Source organism: Girardinichthys multiradiatus, chromosome X, assembly GCF_021462225.1.
Source record: "Girardinichthys multiradiatus isolate DD_20200921_A chromosome X, DD_fGirMul_XY1, whole genome shotgun sequence".
NCBI classification, from domain to species: Eukaryota; Metazoa; Chordata; class Actinopteri; order Cyprinodontiformes; family Goodeidae; genus Girardinichthys; species Girardinichthys multiradiatus.
Genome location: NC_061817.1, coordinates 15,917,463 through 15,938,729, shown reverse-complemented (window position 1 = coordinate 15,938,729; position 21,267 = coordinate 15,917,463). Strand labels below are relative to the sequence as shown.

Here is a 21,267-nt window from a genome sequence, read left to right as displayed (position 1 = left end):
GGCGCTCAGGTCTCATTGCGACACTAGTAGTCGCCACTTGAGCGTACGTCAACGTCCCCGCCATTTTTTGAGTGGCATTTTGGTGAAGCATAGAAGTTGTGCAAAACAGATCTGTGCTTATGGTTGTAGGCCGTCTGGCGGCATGGTCTGTTTTTGTTTCCTATTAAGTAAGTGAAGAAATAAAATAAAAATAAATATGTAATCTAAAACTTAATGCTGAAGGTATTTATTAAATAAATCACATGAATAATTATTTATTGAAAAAAAAAAAATTCAGTAATACTTTTAACTATCCTAAAGTGAAATTTGACGTGGCAATACCATTCATTATATTAACATTTTTTTCATAGTTTCCCTTTAAGAACTTGCCACTCACAATATGGCAGACGAACCGACGTACCGTTCGTGGAGAAGTCGCATTGCGACACCTATGACGCTGTACGGCAGAGCTGTCTCCAACAAAACGAACTCCCTAGCAACGCTCAAGCGCTACTGCGGCTAAAACACGTAAAAGTGTGTCAACCATTATATGTGTTAAATATATCAGCAGTGTTTATCTTTTAGGAAGTGCACACAGAATATGTTTTGTTTGGGCTTTTATTGTCTGTAAATTTGCGATGTCTTAATTGGTGCATAGATATGCTTATTTCTGTATTTCCTTTAGAAATATCTACATTTTAAGCTAATATCGCCTTATAGCTATCTGCTATTTTCAGGAGCTTTGATGTGTTATATAAGAACCTGTCCTGTGTTAATATTTAAATGTGTGAATGGCTCTTTTTGCCTTGTGTTATTTCTGTCTGTAGGGGTTATATAATTAATTGTGTTTGTGTGTTATGCAGCACCTGGGGACCACAGCCAGCTGTAAGCAGAAGAGTCCACCCTCTCTTGTTCTTACTTCTGACCCTCCCTCTCTTCGTCTATCCTTCCTTCCATCAGTCCTCCGAACTGCAGTCTGCATACAGGTCCATTCTGCTGCTGCTGCTGCTGCTGGGTGATAGGAGTGAGTGGGAGGAACATTTTCCCCCGCTTTGACTCAGAAAAAAAGAGAAATGATGAGACATCTTTCTGGAGCTGCAAAGGCAGAGTTGGATTTGGCTTCCAGTTTCCTGCATTGCACAATATTTCTCGTCTGCTTGGAGATATAAAAAAAAAAAGGCAAAGGAGAAAGCTTTGGCAGACAAGGAGGGAGAAGGAGAAGGTGATACACTAAAGAGGACAGAGAAGAGGTCTAGAGTTGCTCAAGAGGGGAAGAAGGGAGATACAGCAGATTGCAGAAGAGAGCTGAGGGAGTGGGAGGAATGAGGAAAGAGTGGGAGACAACAAACTGAAGATGGAGTGACTAACACTGCAGTAGCATGAGGGTTGAAGTGAAAGTAGAAGCTGAGAAGCAGCCGTGTGTACGCCACTTCACTTTCTGAAGGAGCCAGAGGAAAGGAATTCACCGTGGAGGCAAGAAGGAGACGAAGGAGGGGGCCCGAGGAGGAGGAAGCCAGAGGTTCAACGCTCAAGATGGCTACCATGTCCTCTGCCTCTGACACTGGTAAGTCTTTTTTTTTTTATTATTGTCTGCTGGAACAGGTTCTGCATCATCAACCTTCATTTGACCACACCACCCCTAGGAAACTCTCGGCTCTGTTTCTTTCTCGGTTTTCTGTAAATAGGCAAACTGTTGCTCTACTTGGAATTAGCTACAAACACAGAAAGTCTCATCAGCAGTCCTCCACAGGAGGAAATCAATGAAGTTCTCTCAGCTCCTCATATTCTCCTCATCTCCTCTTCCTCTCGGGGCATTCGCCGCTTCTCCTGCCAGCTGCTGAGCATCCAAATTCAGCCCTGTTGCCATTTCATCAAAATGTCTCATTGCCTTATAACGTTTTAGTCAGGGCACATGATAATTAGCCCATTCCTCTCTTTTCCACAGGTGCCAGTCACATTCACTTTGTACAACCATCTATGTCAATAGGACAGCACTTCTCCTGTGAGGTTTCACTAGGTTGACACAGAGAGAGATCTTTGACCATCCCCCCTGCATCTCTCTAGATGGTCCTGCCTTATGCTCTCTTCCCTTCAGTTCCCTATTCCCCCCCAAAGTTGTTTTTTTGGTACGATTTAGGTTTCAGGACTGAGATGGTCATGGAAGAAGGTTGATTTTATGTCCTGTGAACCATTTCTGTTGTAATATGGCAATAGGTCACTGTCCTGTTGAAATACCCAATGACGAATCATTTTCAGTAAACGGTAGAGTCTACAAGGTTTGTATTTTATGATGCCATGCACTGTAGCAAGACTCCCAGGAACCTTTGAAAAAAAAAAACTGGCCCACAACATCACAGATCCTCCTCTATACTTACCAAGTGGGCATGAGGTACTTTCCCACATATTCTTCCTTTGATTTACTTCAGACCCACTAGAAGTGCTTGTGGCCAAAAAGGTCAATGTTAGGTTAAATCCCATTTCACCCCTTTGCTTTTAATTCTTAGCCCCAAACCATTCATTTTTATGGGAAAGGGTATCCCAGTTGTTCCTGTGGAGCAGTGGGAAGAAAACGGCTTGCCTTAAAAACAGAAATTGTTCATGGGCAGACTTGGAAACTTTCTCAGTTGACACATTTTCAATGGTATTTTACCCATTGTAATTATTACGTTCTGTATCATTCATAATTAACATTAATCAGCAGCTCTCATGGATATCAATCTATTTTATTCATATTCAGTTTTTCTCAACAAGCAACAAAAATGACTCTTTAAAATACATCACTGCAAGAACAAAGATTGAAAAAACACTGTAATGTTAAGTTAGATATACATAATAAAATGTAATATTCATATTACATTTGAAATACTTGACTATAGTCGGACTAATCATCAGAATTCCCTTAAAGTTTTACATATTTGTGTACTGAACGTATTCAATTCTTTTAACAATTATATGCCTTATGTTATATTTTTGAGTAGTACATTTTTAAAAGTCTTAATATATTTTAAATACATTAGAGTAGATTTATTTTTCGACAGGGTACATTTGCCATTAGGTATTTCCATCAGGCATAAAAATAATGTCTGCTGCAGGATTGATAACTGTTCCTATAACTGGTACAGGCGATATTAAGTCACGTATGTTTACCTGATAGGAATCAATAAGAACTGGTGATGTATCAGCTTCTTGGAGGAGTGACCCTTTTCTCTGTGGGATATGGTAACCGCCACCTCAATTACATGCCAAGGGATCAGCCTTAGGCTCATCTAAACAAAGCACACAGTTCCAGTTAAAGTCCCAGTAGAGTTTAGCAATCTTCACATTTTCACATATGTGACGGTAGGAAAGAAAAGGCTTTCTCCTGGCGTCAATCCCACGCTGCTGGTAGGTATGTAAACGGCATTTAATAGTTGTTATGAAGACCTTATGACCCATTTGCTGCAGTTCTCTTACAATGAGCGTTAAAGATTTTTGTTTACCTCCCTTGCCATCCTGCTCACTAGTATGTATTGGTCCTTATCAGACTTGTTTGCCACTGTTCTCAATATGACTGTGGATATGAGCAATTTTATACAAGTAGATATTTCTTGACTGAAAAAATCAATTAACACCTGCTTTACTTTTATGGCGTGTTCTCTCGTCTTTTCCATTTTTAAGAGTGACTAAGATAATTGGCCTTTAGATCTAAATCCAAGGGAAACAGAAACAGATGGATTAATAATTAGAAGTTCTTTAAAACTGATGATTTTAAAAAGGTGCAAACGGAAACAGTTTATTGAGTTTTTAGTGGATTGTTGAGGGTACTAATAATTATTTCCTAATATTCCTCATTGAAGCAACATAGTAAATTTAACGGTCAGATTTTTCTAATCATCAGTTAAAGAATATCCTGCTGCAAAAAAAGATGGATTTATTGTAAGGCTTTCTATATATATATGAGTGATAAGGCTGCAAGTTTAAAAACATGTTAATATCTGCAATGTGCTTCCAGTCACATCCTGTTACTGAAATGTTTGCAGTTCTGTTAGTTAAATTTGATTTGTACTTCCAGTGTTAGTTTGGAGGTACATTTAAAGTTGCTCACTTCATGTTTTTCCTCTCAAATCAAAGCCAATTAATCAATGCAATCAATAAATCTTGTTTTCTTATTTTTTAATTAATAGGGGACCACCGGGGTCGCCACCCCCCTGAGCGGCGGCTGCTGATCCTCGGCGGACCCCGGTCGGGCAAGACCTCCTCCGCCAATACCATCCTAGGAGATGAGATGTTTGATGCCGGGACAGAGACGACCCACAGCAATGTGGGTCAGACGGAGATCTACGGGCGACGAGTCACAGTAGTCGACACTCCATGCTGGGCCATCCCAGCAGACCCAGAGGACGATGAAGAACCCGATACAGACGATAATGCTGGCGCCGAATCAGACAGCCCAGCTCGGCCCCCGCCGAGCCTGGACAGTGAGGGCCCCTGCATGGGGGCCATTCTGTGCCCTCCTGGACCACACGCCATTCTCCTGGTGGTGTCGATCACCCAGCCCTTCAGTGACAGAGAGAGGAAGGCTGCAGAGGAGCAGCTGGGGGCTCTGGGTGGAGGCACCTGGAGATACTGCATGGTCCTCTTTACTGGAGTGGACAAGCTGCCCAAAGGCGTGTTCATCGAGGAGCACATAGCCAACACTGGAGAGACGCTGCAGTGGCTGGTGGAGAGATGTGGAAGCAGGTACGACAATAATCTGCATTGCATGGAGTTGTAAGAGATCTCTGACAGTTGAGAACACGATGGCACAAGAGTGAACAGGAAAACAAAAACCCATCAACGTTTTTCAGGTCTTGTAGAAACACCTTAACCTTTCTCTTATGAGTCAAGGAGTATTTTTGGTGAAGCTTAAGGTGATCTTATGTAAGACCAAAGAAATATTCTGAGGCTCTTTGACCCGATCCCATTTAACCCAAAGTTCAAGGTCAAATGGTCAGCTATACCACAAACACTATGGAATAAGCGGTAGAAAATGACTGACTGACATTGTTTTTGTTCTGCACCGTTTCAAATTGCCAAAGAACCTATTATGTGCAACAGTAGGTCTGTCAAAACACCAAATCAGAAAAAGCAAGATCTATGAAGCTATATGTTTCATTCATGTTTCAGGTCACCACTGCACCTAAAAGAAAAATGCATTGTATGTATTTTTTCTGTATCTAATCACGGTCCTATTTAATAATTTTATGATGAAATGGCACAAGGCCTTCTTGTCATTTGTGTGAGTAAAAATGGTGCCGGTAGCATCAGCAGTACGCCTTTTCACTGTTGAGGAAGCTTAGCTTTCACAGCGGCACTCTGAATCATGGGGATGATTTCAGTCATTTAACAGGGTCTTTTAAATATGTACAGTGCTTCACTTTATTCACATCTGTCACATTACTTTCACAAACTTTAATGTATTTCATTGGGCTTTTATCTGATTGACCAACACAAACAAAGCTGTGAGATGGAAAGAAAATTATTTGTATATTTATCTTTGTTTTGGTGTGTATTTGTATACATTGTTGTTGTAGACAATGCCCAAGACCAAGGCCAAACCAATGTGAGACCCTCTTCAAGACCATTGCTTTAATCATAAAAATGTAATTCCAGCAAACTTTGAAGAACCTCTAGATGTTCAACGCTTTCAGAGCTAAAAACGTTGTTACATTTGAAGAAAACCAGGAGTTTCAAGGAGTTTCCAGGTTTTAAGGGATCTTGAGAACCACAGCACTAGTACAGACCACCTTAACCTCTACCTAAAATCATAACTCTGGAGGAGCTGCAAAGATTCATGACTCCGATGGGAGAATCTGTTAATAGTATAAACATCATCTATGCTTTCCACAAATCTAGCCTCTGTGAGAGAGAACCCAGAAAGCCCAGCTCTCAGCTCAACAGAACCATGTGTAGATGATGTAATCCTTTTTGCAAACTATCAGCATCATGCTGTGGGGTGCTTTTCTTCAGCAGGGCCAGGGAAGCTGATCTGAGTATGATGAGAAGATGAATGGCGCTAAACACAGGGCATCCCCTGGAAGAAAACCTGTTAGGGGCTGCAGAAGACATAAGACTCATCTTCCAATAACCCTGAACCCTGAATACAAATGGGCACTAATCATTTCAGTTTTTTTTATGTACAAGGTTTTGAAAACCAAATATTGGTATTTTTTATTTTTCGACAGATATCATGCCTTTGATAACACCCTTAAAGACTCAGAGGAAAACACTCAAGTACCTGAATTGATGGAAAAGGTGGAAGAAATTGTCACCGACAACCAAGGTTTGCAATATAATTTATGTCCCAACTTCTTTAAAGTTTTAAGCATAGAGGTATAATGCTGTTATAAATAGTAACGCTGCTTATACAGTATTCATGTAGCCTCCATGACTGTTGCATTATTAATCTAGCCACCATTTGTGTTACAAAGCTGCCCTAAAATGACTGGCTAAATCATTTATTGCTGACTTCACACAGGCTGGTACTTTGAGGTGAATGAATTGATTTTGCTGGAGGAAGAGCAGGCCCGGAGAGCGCTGGAGGAAGAGAGGATGAGGATGGAGGAGCACGCCAGGCAGAGGGAGCAGATGATCGGAGGACCTCCCCGAGGTATGAGGGAGTGTGTGGGTGTGTGTGTGTGTAAAAGGGAGTCATGCAGCGAAGGAGAGGGTAAAGTGAACAGGTGTTGTTATGCTGTTCAGGCGAAAATAACAGACCAGATGGGTGCTTGAAGGAACCCTTGATATTTGATTCTGCTTAGATTGTTTCTTTTTTCTGCTTCGACCTCCAGAGTTGAGGTTGCTGCTGCTGGGTTGGAAGGGCGTCGGGAAGAGCTCGGTGGGGAACTCTATTCTGGGCCGTCGATTCTTCGAGTCGGGTCAGGAGACAGAGCTGTGCCATAGGAGGCAAGCGCTTGTGTGTGGCCGCCGGATCACGATCGTCGACACCCCGGGCTGGGACTGGTTCTCGGTGAGCCGGACCCCAAAGCGGATCCGACAGGAGTCCCAGCGCGGCGCCGCCCTCCTAAGGCCGGGACCCCACACCCTGCTCCTGGTTCTTCCCGTCGTCTCATCCCTTACGGCCAGGAAGAGGAGGACGCTCCTGGCGCACATCGAGACTTTGTTCGGAGACAATGCGTGCCTCCACACCATGGTGCTGTTCAGCTGTGGTGACTGGCTGGGACACACGCCCATCGAGGAGCACATCCTCAGGGGAGGGCGGGAGCTGCAGAGACTACTTGAGTACTGTGGGAACTATTACCACGTCCTGGACAGTAAGACACCCGGCAAGGACAGGAGTGTGTCGCTGCTTCTGGATAGGATAGAGGAGATGATCAGGGAAAACGGTGACCAGGCCTTCCTCCCCATCCAGACAGAGTGGTGTAAGTCACACTTTTTATTCTCAGAGTTAATTTCTCTTGTGTTCTTGACCAAAAAAATAAAAGCCCAAATTTCTTCTCCTTTTGCTTCTTTGTCACAATTTAGTGTTTATGACCATCTAATAAATCTATATAAAGGACAAAGACAGCCTGAGTAAATACAAAAATCAGCTTTCAAATGATTTCATTCATTAAACACAAAAAGCAATCTAAACCACCCTGACCTTATGTAAAAATATATCTGCCTACTTTATAAATCTTAATAACTGTGATTCGCCACATCTTTCAGTTTAATTTAAGGAGCTACATCCAACCCTGATTATTGCCATACCTGTAGAATCAAGAAATCACTCGATTAAATCCTGTCTGACAACACGAAGTAGGGCAAAAGGTCTCAAAAAGGACCACATCATTTATTAATACTTTATTTAACCAGGAAAGATATCTAAATCTCATTTACAATTTTGTTCTAAAGTAACAGCAGCTCAAGAAAGAATTAAAGTTAACCACATGCAAAAAAATATAACACATTACAAAACACCAAAGGCCACTAAACTGTAAGCAAAACTAAAACAAGTCCATTGACCTGGGGCCTCATGTACAATAGAGTGTGCAGCTTTCATACTAAAAGTTGGCGGTAGGGAGAAATTATAAAACTTACGGTGCACAAAAAAATTTAGATGTGTGAAACTGCCTAGAATAGAATAGAATATTATAACTATTATTATAATATTATTACAGTAGAAAGGAATCTTGAGTTGAGGAGGCCAACGTGCCGTTGCGTTCATGGGACACATCTGTGCATCACATAGGTTGCACATATTGTATGAAGATGATTTCTATTCACAAAAGAAAATTAATTTACAGATGGTGTCGTTGAAGCAGTCCATAGCTATGATTACGTTTAGAAAGTGGCAAATTGCAATATAATGTTTACCATTTTAGCCACAGGTTAGGGGAATTTAATACATATCTGAGCGACATACGGATGAGGCCGTCCCCTATGGCTGGCATGGCCTGGCTCAGAGGTAACTGTTAAATTCTCAACCTGCCTCTCAGCTCCATCTTAAAAGCTCCGGCTGAAAGGACCACAGCGTAATGAGAACTTGAACCATAGGTGACACATGGCTCCTCCTGCCATCACACTGAGGCCAGCTCTATGCAGAGCTCCAAAATATTTGCCCTGGGCAATTTTAACCGGCTGATAAGCCACGCATCATCATGTACCAGCTGATCAGTATGATCTCTGAAAAAAAACGCTTCCTCCAGCTTCTTTATTGGCGATGTCCTCCAGCTGTGCCAAAGCTGCCATTTTTCTACGATTACGCGCAACCTTATGCAGCATTTATGGACATGTGTGATTGTCTCCAGCTTGTCCACCTTAGGAATCATCAAACCTGACATGTTAGGAGGTATTCTGCTTATCCGACACAGTTTTCTTTTTCAGTGAGAATGAAAGTGCCCCCGAGTTGATTCACATGCAGTCTATGCTCCTCAGCGTACAGACAAAAACAGAGGAAGTTTTACAGTTTACATCTGTATGGTTGTTTCCATCATTTCCTGAGCTGTGTTACGTTTTGTATGAGGCCAAATGTAATTCAGTTTGATCACTCGGGTTTAAACCATAAAAGCTCAAACTCGTGAAAAAACATCAGACTGATGGTCCGTGAATTCCAAAAAACTGAACTGGGTCATATTTCAGTGTGTTCATGTGAGTTTTAGTTCTCTGTAGTTTATTATTGTCAACAAACAAAAAAAGTTTGCGTGGCTTCCGCATATTCTTACGCCGCGTTAATTTTTGTACATGCCGAATTGTGCATAACTGAGCCGCGAGGTTTTTGTGCATAGTTACACTTTGTACATGAGGCCCCTGATGATTTAGATGATGATGTGACCTAAAGCAATCAGATAAAAAACAACGACAGAAGAGTCTCTCTAAACCTTTTTTAAGGATTTGGGACTAGTGATCCACAGTGAGAGACATTATTCACACGTGGCTGAAACCTTGACAGGAGTGACTGGCCTGCTAAATGTACTTCAAGATCACATTAGCAAAGCCTCCAGGAAGTTTCAGTAGAAACGAGAACAACATCTAAAGCACTACATGCCTCTCTTGGTTCAGTTAATGTAGAGTTCATGATTCAGCTGTAAGAAAGAGACTGGAAGAAAACTGTCCTCCTTGAGAGTTTCGAGATGAAAACCACTGCTGACCAAAAACATCACAAAGGTCCGTCTCATATTTACCATCTCCATGTTCCCCACAGCCTTTGGTAAAATAATTTGATGACGTTTCTCTTGTTAGATATGGTGTAAAACTAACAGAGCATCAGAAAAAGCAATCAGAACAACAATCAGACCTGGAAGTGGTAGCGTGATGGTGTGGGGCAGATTTGATTTCTTTTTTTATCAGGAACTGGACAACTTGGAATAATTGGAGGAGATTGTCCAGGCATCAGTTTTACCCCTTAAGCTCAAGCACCCTTAAAAAGGATAAAAAAACGAAACCGCACTAGTAACCCCATCTCTGAATGGCACAACAACACAAAACAAAGGTTTTTGGAGGGCCTAGTTAAAGTCTCTACTTTAATCCTATTAACATACTATGGCATGACATTAAACATTCTGCTCATGCTTAAAAGCTCTGAGATGATGCCGAATTAAAAATAACTCTGCAAAGAAGAGTCTTTCACAGTGATGTAAAAGATTCACTGCCTGTTATGGCAAGAGCTTGATGGCAGATGATGCAGCCAAGGATGGCACAAGCAGCTAGTATGGCAGGCAGTTACTTTTTTCCCTATGTAATAATAATCTTCTGAAATCATCTTCCAGTAGATAGACTGGTTATATTTGTCTTATATTAAAATGTGTTGGATGATCTGAAACATTTAAGTGTGACAAAAAAAAAAGCAGAAACAGAAGAAATCTGTAAAGGGGAAGAGACAGATCTGGACTGGAGGCAGAATATTTAAACCCGCCACCTTGTTTACTACAGTGCAATGCTTACGTTATACAAGCCGGCCCTTCCATAAAAGAGATGTGATCTGAGGGCCTGCATCTGTCATTCAACAATCATTTTTCACAAACGTGCACCAGCTGCATGCACAAGTCAGCCGGCTGCTGCTTTCACGTTGTGCGTCGATAAGAAGCTGAACTGCAGCCATTAAATCTAAACTGATGGGAAATTCCCATAGAAACATCTATTCGGGTTTTGAGTCATGATCTAAAGTTTAAAACCAAACATCTTTTACTGCAACTAGGATAACCTCACAGTAAAACATTTAAAAAAGTCTAACCAGGGCTGCCAACACATCGATCAGACCCTAAGTAGATGGAGTTTGTTTTACATGTTTTTAGAGCCAATTAACACTAACGCTTTGGTGTTTCGTTTGACAGTGAGCGAGGAGAGCTCTTACTCCTCGGACAACACCGAACCGGAGGACGACTGCCGGGGATGCCAGCTGCAGTGACAAGAACGCCCCAGAGCTGGGGGGGAGCCAGTGTTCCCTGGCTTTGTCTTCGGTAGACCCCAAACATCACCTCATGTAACCTTCGCCTCATCTAAAATCTCCCTCAGTAAATCCAAAAAGATTCAGGGAAGAACAAAAGGGTTAGAAGCAAGAGTTGGGACATGTAGCTCTTTCTTATAAAGACCATACCCACTGTTCACTCAGCAAAGCTCAGCCTTTACTAACCGGATCCAAATACCACTGGGAATAGACTCCAACTCTGCTGCTGTTAAAGCGACATCATTGCAAATCCATGTTCACTTTGACTTTCAAATGAAGCTACAATCGGTGATTTCTGTTTTATGGAAGATAAGCGGGTGCCTTGGTGAGGTTGTCTCCTGCTGCAGCAGCTTTGAAGAGGTAAAGCAGCTCCAGCGTAAAACAAAAACTGAGCTCCACAGGGCGGAGACACAAGCGTAGTTTTCACCGTGTGTGATCCACATTCACATTCTGAATATCAAAATTGCCTTCATTAAAGTTCGAATAGGGTCTGCTCAGGGAGTCGGGTTGAACTGATCCCTTCAGGGGAAAATATGGCAATTTAGAAAAAAGCTGATCGATGCTGTTTGCTAAACTGCAGACGTGAGTCACATCATGAATCCAGCCGGAGAGATTCTGTGTGTTTAGACAACAAGAAGCAGCTCTCCCGTGCTAAAAAAAAAATAACATACATTTTGTAAAATAGTGCATATTCTGTTGCACCGTTGCTTAGCCTTCTTTCTCAAGGAGAACAAAAGAGTAAAGGGAAGGCTGCCTTGAAACCGTGCAGCCTCAGATCCCAGCAGAGCAGTTCGGGCTGGCTCTGCAACCGTCATGCATCCAGCGCAAATATCGACAAGGTAGATTCATCTCCGTGCCTCAGCATCACAGCGTGAGAGCGGGAGCCTGGAAGCTGTATCCTTAAAACGCTACGGCAAGCTTTCGCATGTTACACAAACTAAATAACCTCATGAACCATTCAGAGCTCGCGCGGGGGCTTTTACTACCTGCTAACCTTTTTCTACATCCATGAGACATCAGCTCCTGACGTACGATTTTTTTCTTAACAAGGAACAATTTGAATAAAAAGTAATATGTAAACGTATATTCAGCCGTCCGCGGCACGTAAAGACACTGCATGCGAACAAACGAGTGCCTAAAGAGTTGAAGGCAACCTCACTTCTTATTCTTCTGACTCTTGCTTAAAAATAAACCTGTGACTTCTCTGGTGTGGCATTCACGTCCTTCCACCTCATCTGTACTAACGCAAGAAATGTTGAGGCACAGTGGAAGAGGAAGGGGAAGGAAGCCTGTTCAACATGTGACGGACACCACTGCCAGGCAGCCAAATCTCCTTTTCTATACATGAAGCGAGGAACAAAAGAAAACCCTGACCCAGCCTTCTCTGTGTTTTACTGACTCCGTGCTTCTCCTAGTGACGTAGGCTACCGCAGCACTTAGTGTGACGAGCATGCCTTTAAAATTTCCTACCAGGATGTGGCAAACCTTCACTCTGAGTCTTGCTCTTAATTGTGAATATGTTGTATATGCTGTGTATATTTTGCAACGTGAAAATACGTTAAAGTGAAAGCTCTTAGCAAAGCATTTTGCACTGTGTAAGTTCTACGACTTTACTGCAGCCAAAGTGACGTTACTGACTGTGGTAAATCTTGTATCATCATCAGTACTTTGTTCATCCTCCGACAACAATAAAAGGTTCAAATATACTAGTGGGTATTTGTTTGCTTTGATTGTAGTGTTTAACTTTGCTCATATATTTAGGTTTTGATGTATTCTATTGGAATTTTATGTAACAGACCATCACAAAGTGATGCATTAGTAGCAGGATAATGATTCATTTTGTTACATTCTCACGTCCTTGTTGAAGAAAAGCATTCCCACAGCATATGACTTTTTTTCAGCAATAGCTTTCTTCTTACCAATGTTCTCATAAAGGCCAAGTTTGGGGAGTTCACAACTTATAGTTGACCAGTCAACAGATACTTCCACCTGAGCGGTGGATCTCCAGGCTGCTCCTCCAGAGTTACCATGGGCTTCTTAGATGTTCTTCTGTTTAATGCTTTTTCTTCTCAGCCTGGCACCGTAGGTTAGGGGCCAACAACCTTTAACATATAAAGAGCAATTTCTTGTCCTCGTACCTGCATAGTGGCTTGTCCGGCGTGTCTCTATGTTGTCCTTTGATTGGTGACCCGCCTCCCGCCCAATGAACTGCCTGGAGATAGGCAGCAGGCCATAACAGTGCTTTAAAAATATTACTCCTCAATAATAAAGTTTGAAGAAGGAATCTTAAAAGCGAAAGGCCTCGCCTTCAGTTCTGGACTGGGAAATTCTGAAAACAGTTTAGACCCTTTTGCCTTGAGGGATAATACGTCTTGTAGTATTTTATATGATAATGAGATCTTTAAAAGTTCAATTTCACAGGGCATAAATGTAGAGAGACCAGCAGTGCAGAATAACTGTTTGAGGAAGCCTTGGCTGTAGCATTTTGGAGGGAGTTGTTTGGACAGTCAGCCGAAATTGCGTTACAATTATTCATCCTGAAAGAAAATGCATGGAAACGTTTTTCAGCATCACTCGTTGAAAATATGTTTGGGACTTTGGCAATGTTCTGTAGATGGAAGGATGAATTACTTTTCTGATAGAGAATTAAAGGCAGGTCTAAGCAAATATAAAAAAAAAGTTTCTGATTGTAACATTTGTGTCAAAAGTGAATCTCTGAGCGTTAAAGAGACAAATGAATCTGTTTTGCTGAGGGTCAGATGTAGTAAGCTGCAGGACATCCAGAGCCTATTGCCTCTGAAGGCTGTAGAATTTGTTTGGGTTTATACAGTAGATACTGTATAGTATCAATATCATAATGTAAGATTTCCCCAAGAAAGTCCAGAACCGTGTGGAACACATGACTTTGGTATGAACTGATAGTTCATTCTGAACATTTACAACCTGAAATATATCAGAAACAGTTTAAAGTTGCCCCTCTAATGCCAACATGTTCAACTCTTTTTCTAATGACATTGTGTTTAGCAGCAGCACCCAGACTCATCAGGTCTAGAACATAAAACTAGATCCTCCTCAGAGGCAGTAAGGAGATCATTCGACCTCTAAATTATCACATTTTTAAAAGATACCCCCGTATAATTAATTAAAAATCGTATTTAATTTTACTTTGGAGGAGACAGTAATAGGGGGTATAAATAACCACTAGATGGCGGCTGAGCAAGCTGGATACTACAATAGTGTATTACCTAATAATTACCGCCACCAGAAATAGAATTTGAAAACGTTTGCTGATTGCGGTTGCATCTTAACTTCTATAAATTAGTAACATGCAGAATCCAGAAAGTGACATTTTTCTTCCTTCCCCGCCCATTTTTTCCCAGGAGAAAATGATCTGCATACTTGCTCTGCACCATTTCTCCCTGGCACATTTCCACTTGTGTATAGATCTCCCTTTAAGCTTTCTGGACCGCAGCCCGGGCCAATTACTGCATGTCCACCGAGGGCCAGTTGTAGGATGAATGCAAGCATTTTTGTGGGTAATGTTGTTTGGACTTCGCCTACGTCAGCATCCAAACCCAATTCCCGGCGGACATTGTGACAAATGTGCACTTAAGGTTTAGATGCAGGTCTTTAGTTACAGGAAGACTGTTAATTTAGTTATTATAAGAATTAAATCCACCCAAAGCAAAACATTCAAATTGTTTTTAGTTTTGTGCAAGTGTAATATTTACTTCACATGACCGTCATTTGATTTAAATGTCATGTGAGTTCGGTTTGCTGCAGGTCATTACCCAGGTCTATAACAGATGGACATCATTAGGCTTTTGTTTCAGGTCACAAACAATAATATGAAGTTAAAGATTAGTTTACACATTCAGTACACATTTATTTGAACTACTTTGACCCAGCCTGTGGCTCATAAGGTAACACCAATGACAGTTCAAACAAAAACATGGTATTTTCTCAAAATGTCTGCCATGTGTGACAACATGGCTTCTTAACATTTACAATCACCTTATTCAGTTCAGGATATTTATTTAGCAGAAATTAACAGCATGTGTTATTTTAAGGCACTTTACAAGACAAACAGGTCAATTCCATATCCAGAAATGTACAGCATCTCGGAAAAGTATTCATACCCCTTGATCTTTTGGAACATGTTGTCTTATAAGTTGAAAGACAAGATGTTCCAAGATGTTTGAAAAGATCAACCAGAAAGTGTAATGTCTTTCATTGAAATTGTATCTGATAGACCAATACGAACTAGGGCAAGATTTTGAAGTGGAAAAACAAAGGGTTTGTTATTTAATTTTTTTTTAACAAAAAGTGCAGGATACATTTGTATTTAGCCCCCCATGAATCAGTATTTTGAAGAACCAATTTTTTGCTGCAACTTAAGTCATGTTTGCTTATTCCTCTTTTTTCAAGATAGATCAAGTAAAGCCAGATTGGATAGAAAGCTTCTTAAAGCATCAATTATCAAGTCTTGCCACAGGTTCTCAATTGTATTTAGGTTTGGACTTTGACTGGGGCATAAACCACATTTTAAGTGTTGTATACCCTAACAGGTTTTCTTCTTGTATGATATTTAGCTCCATCCTTCCCATCAACTCTGATCAGCTTCCTTGTCCCTGCTAAAGAAAATAATACCCATAGCATGATGCTGCCACCACTGTTTCAATGAGAAGGAAGATTTGTCAGAGTGATGGCCATTCTTAGTTTTCCTCCACACAGCAATATGCATATTGCATATATGCCAAAAAGTTCAGTTTTGGTCTCATATGACTGGAGCAACTTCTTCCACATGCTTGCTGTGTCCCCTATGTGTCTTGTGGAAAACCTTAAACCCAACTTCTTTTGGGTTTCAACTGCTTTCTTCTTGTCACTCTTGCATAGCATAGTTGTGGAGTGCATTACTAATAATTCTCATGTTGACTATTTTTTTGGCTGCTTGATTGTTATTCATGAAAATGTCCTTATGAATAATTACCAGTTAGTTTTATACAGGAATAGTCTAGTTTTAAAGGGATATATTAAATATAATTGTCAAATCAAAGAAAATACATGCCGGGAGTTTCCACCAGATCATCATCCTAAAGCAGCATTCACTGGTTAAATGACCTTTTGTTGTTTTCACTCCATTTGAAAGAACATTTTGCTTCTGTTCATCAGTTATTACAATAAATCGAGATCTGATTTGGTTTAAGACTCTTTATTAAGAGATTCATTCTACATATAGTCAGGTTATACTTTGTTACACACAAACTTTAAAAATACATTTTATATTTAAGTTATATTGAGGTCCATAGCTAGGAAGAAAGTACATGCCAGTAGCTTCAGACAAGGTTACATATTCCTTGTTGGAAATATATGATTAATACATTTATTTAATACCAGTGTTGAATACATGTAGAATAAGGTTCCAAGACATGCTATACTGATAGCTTGAATTAAAAAATAAAATAAAAAAACCTGCACGATCCATTTAATTTGCTAATCACAATCAGCCATCTCCAGGCCTGACCACTAGGGGTCAGCACTTAGGCCTTTTCTAATCCTAGTCTGGCGAACTTCCTCCATCAGATCTTTTAGATACTTGATCTCCCTGGCCATAGATTCAGCCTTCTCCATCAGCTCCACATTCTTCCTCTCCAGCTGAGCATGCTCCACCAGAAGTGAATCTTGTTCGACTCTTTTCTTCTGCCTGTAGCGTGTGGCAGCTGTCTTATTCTGCTCCATCTTCCGTTTCCTGTCCTTTGGTGCTTTCAGAGTTGACCTTTCAGTTCCATCTGGGGAGGTGGAGCTGGAGGTGGGTGGACTGGATTTGTGTTTGGGCTCAGGGTAGGGTCTGCTTCTGGGGGACGTCTGTGCAGGAGAAGTCGGTGGGGAGCAGTGGATTACCACAGCTGTGGGAGTGACCCTGACATCATTTTTAGGAGTCAGCACAAGGACAATGCGTGTCGGGGCGAGGGACAGCAAGATCTTTGGGACCTCAGGCACCACAGAAGCTACAACAGGCTTTAACTCGCTCTCAGAGATATCCACTTCACTGCCCAGTCCAACGTGAAGGCTGGAGAGGATGGAGAATCAACAACAGCAGGAGAAGAGCCAGGAGAAGCAGGTTCAGACTTGATTTCAAGCTCCTCTTGTGGCTCTGGGACCAAAAGTGGGGAGGAGGGAACCTCTTGCCCACCGGGGAAAGATTCAGGCTCATCTACTGCAATGACAGAGGGATCTGAACCAACAGTGGAACTGGAGAGAGATGGGATGTGGGGAAAGGAAGCAGGAGGAGGACTTGAGCACACAGGAGCTGAGAGGGTTGGCAGTGGGATGGAGTCAAGCTCCATGGGACAATCCAGAGAAGCAAGGAGATCTTCTGGAGAGCTGGGGGAATCTTCAACAGGGCTGCAGGGATCAATCAGGGAGCCCAGGTCAAAATCACTTAGATCCACCCTCTCAACCATCCAGTCCAGATCACAGAGTGCATCATCTGGAGACACACAAACACATTGTAAGCCTTAATCCTCACACAAATAAAATGTTTACATTTCTTACAATCACCTTTGCTGTCCCCCGAAACCATCCGACTCGAACTCAGCTGAACAGGGTGGTCCAACCAAGAGAAGGGGAGCAGGTCAGACTCCGTCCCAGCTTTGTCCCGACCACTGAGGTTAACAGCTGGTGGTGAGGGAGGAGGAGAGTAGAAAGGCGGAGGGGAGGATAAAGAAGAAACAACCAAGGCGGCGAGGGGCGACATATGCCCCGGCAACGAGCCTTCTCCTCCTTCCTGTTGTCCGTCTTTGTCAGGGTGAAGAAAAAGGGGGGTCCATGGCATCAACCATGGGAGAAGAAGGCCCCCAGAGAAGGTCCTCCATGTCTTCCAGGCCAAACTGTGAGCTTTTCATTATCATGGTCATAGTGGTCGTTGTCAGTCACAAGTAGGGTGTGTGACAAAGTTAGGGTGGCGATCAACTCTCTTATGCTGTCAAATGCAGCAGTGCTGAAGGTTTCCACGTAGGACCTGAAAAGTGGAATGCAAGATTTGTCAAACATTGTATACTTTATAAACATAATATAAATAAATGTTTAATGTGAAAAAAGTTTATTTTGTTAAAACAGTAGACACTGCATTGACTTTATTTCTTCTTAGAAACTATGCTTGTCTGCAGTACTGGGAGTGGCAACTTTATGTGGTAAGCAACAGAAACATACTTGGGAACAGGGGTTAAATGTTTGAAAAAAACATTTTAGATTTTACTAATTTGACCCATTTTCAAATCCTGATTGTTTATTTTAAAAAAGGTTGTTACTAATGAAAAACTAATATGCAAATTAAAAAATATGAAACAAAATGTATTTAAAACACTTCAATTTCCCCAAACTATATCAGACCACCCATAAAAATCTTGCTTTTCAACATTTTTCATAATAAACTGCATAATGCGACATTAAAATTGTCAGAATTTATTAGGGAGTCAACCCTAAGGAGATAAAACCCTGATTCTCTTATTTTAGTAGTTAATCATCTATTTTTATACATAAATATAGTTTTGAATGTAATTCTACTTTAAAACTGTTCATTAGATTACATTATTTTCTTTCATTATGTGTATGAAAAAACATATAAATTTTGTAACAACACTGCCCCCTATGAGTTGGACTTTCCTTACGTCACCTGTCTCTTCCTGAATACCGGACGTGTGATTCTGACGTCAATGCGCATTACAAGGTCTCAAAAAAAAAAAAAAAAAAAAAAAAAAAAAAAGGACTCCCTTTACCAACAGCAGCGACGTTTGTTCCAAATCCACCCACAGAAAGCCGCCATTTTGATTTAAAAAAAACAAAAAACAGCACATGACCCATTTTCTGCCACGCTGGCACTCGACCATGGCAGACATTTGAAAGGGGAAAACTATATCGGATATAACGGAAGTAATGATGTGCTTTCCCTATAATAATAATGATAATAATAATACCAGTCGAGTTAATACAATTTTTAGAAAATGAATGTTACAAAGTCATCATTTATGACGCTAAGCTTTTTATAATTTATCTTAAAGTGTAACAAATAATCATAAATTTGCCCTTTAAATGATTCTACTGTTCCTATAAAACCCCGGCAGCCTTATCAGACAGGCGGCCACTGTAGGCAGGAACAGCTGTCATCGACAAAAGTAACAAAAAATAATACTTACGACATGTTGCTGAGTTAGAAGCGACTCAGTGCACTGGCTGGATGCACTGTTTTGTTGGTTGCTGCTGGGTGGCGGCACACTTTTACACTGCCATTTCGGCAAAGACACTGATGTCTAACAACGACGTTGCTTTAGGGTGTAGTTCTTCACAATGGAAAATGGCACCGGCTGTAGGGCGGTGGGGATATAGAGCTGAAGCATGGAGGGGGTGGTGATATCCTTCCGCAGACCATCCCCATATCCCTACGCCACTCAGTAGCTCTAGTGGAAAAATGAAAACTTGTCCTATTTATCCAATGAAATTAACTTAATTTTTTTTGTTTTGTTTGTTATGTTATGTTTACGATTCCAGTGATTGAGATTTCATACAACCACTGCAATGTTTGCCAAACTGTAATTAAAACTACTGACCATACTTTTTTTCAGTGCTTAATAATTCTGGAAATAGTTGCAAGACTAGGCTTTCAAGTTTCTATCACCAACCAATTGGTGTGAAATTGATCAAATTTGAAGCAATTTGTTACTGTTAGGAAGGTTTTTAATCGTTTGGCGACAGGTGTAAAAATAGAGCCCGACGTATCTGCTTAAAAAATAATGAACCTCATGGACAATAATCCGAAGACTAAAACCCATCAAATGGTAATGAGCAACAGCTCTTCTTCGGGCTTATGGAGAAGAGTCTTTGAAGATTCTCAGTGTTCAAAACACAGATTGTTTTTATTTTTCAGTCTTGGGTTTTAGAACCTCCTTTATGATGTTCTTTTGCATGCCATGGATAACCATTTTATCATGAAAGATAAAACAAGAGTTTTTCTGGTATGAGTTGGTATTCCACTGAACGTTTAATACCAACCATTCATCAATTTGTAACTTCCAGAGGAACAGTATATACCTGCCTTGACAGCCCAAAATAGAGAAAGTAGAAATAGAAATATCCATTATTGTCCCACAGTTGGAAAATTCAGGTACACTACCGGTCAAAACCTTGAGATACACTTTTTCACTTAATGGGTCTCTTTATTTTCATGACTATTTAAATTGTAGATTCTCACCAAAGGCAACAAAACTGTGAATGAACACACGTGAAATTGTGTAGTAAACAAAAAAGTGTGAAATAACTAAACATATTTATATTCTAGATTTTTCCAAATAGCCACCCTTTGCTTTGATGACTGCTTTGATCTCTTGATTCTCTCCATGAGCTTCATGAGGTGGTCACCTGAAATGGTTTTCCAAAGAGTCTTGAAGAGTCTCACTTCCCAGAGGTTCATTGAAAGATGGTCAGAGGTTAATATTTCAGTCATCACTGCAAAGAGCGGCCACTGTAAGGATTCTAAAATATAAAACATATTTAAAGTTATTTTACAATTTTTTGTTTGCTACATAATTGCATATGTGTTCATTCAGTTTTGATGCCTTCAGTGAGAGTCTACGTGCAGTGTAAACAGTCATAAACATGAAGAAAACCATTAAATGAGACAGGCGTTCTAAATCCTTTGACTGATAGTGTATATTAGCAGCAAAGAGGAAGGCAAATGGCAAAAGGCAGAGACAAAACAAAGAAGAAGATGAAAAAAAAACTAAAGAATATGATTGTACAGTAAGGGAAAAATTACCACATAAGGAAAAATACTGTATAGCTATTCAAAATTGCACACTCATATTAAAAGAAATGTGCAAATAAGTGGGGGTGATTAAAAAAAAATATACAAAAGTTTATGTACAGTAAAGACCAAAAGTTTGGACACACCTTCACATTCAAAGAGTTGCCTTTATTTTCATGACTGAATAGTTAGCTTCACATACTGAAGGCATCAAAACTATGAATTAACACATGTGGAATTATATATTGAACAAAAAAGTGTAAAACAACTGAAATATGTCTTATATTCTAGGTTCTCAAAGTAGCCACCTTTTGCTTTGATTACTGCTCCACAGCACTCTTTGGCATTCTGTTGATGAGCTTCAAGAGGTCGTCACCTGGAAATGGTTTTCCAACAGTCTGAAGGAGTTCCCAGAGATGCTTAGCACTCTGCGGTCCAGCTCACCACAAACCATCTCAATTGGCTTCAGGTCCGGTGATTGTGGAGGCCAGGTCATCTGGCGCAGCACCCCATCACTCTCCTTCTTGGTCAAATAGCCCTTACACAGCCTGGAGGTGTGTTTGGGGTCATTGTCCTGTTGAAAAAT

The 21,267-nt window shown here is 40.8% G+C and overlaps 1 protein-coding gene and 1 pseudogene across 1 annotated transcript; one reads left to right on the top strand and one right to left on the bottom strand.

Annotated features, from left to right (window-relative positions):
- Positions 1 to 880: 880 nt before the first annotated feature.
- LOC124862325 (GTPase IMAP family member 8-like) lies at positions 881 to 12,588 on the top strand. The gene is made up of 6 exons (XM_047356169.1): positions 881 to 1,543; positions 4,143 to 4,698; positions 6,183 to 6,280; positions 6,476 to 6,607; positions 6,789 to 7,379; positions 10,770 to 12,588. Exons 1-6 carry the CDS (start codon positions 1,513 to 1,515, stop codon positions 10,841 to 10,843), a joined length of 1,482 nt encoding a protein of 493 aa, XP_047212125.1. The 5' UTR covers positions 881 to 1,512; the 3' UTR covers positions 10,844 to 12,588.
- Positions 12,589 to 16,078: 3,490 nt separating this feature from the next.
- On the bottom strand, positions 16,079 to 19,253 carry LOC124863014 (annotated as a pseudogene).
- Positions 19,254 to 21,267: the final 2,014 nt, after the last annotated feature.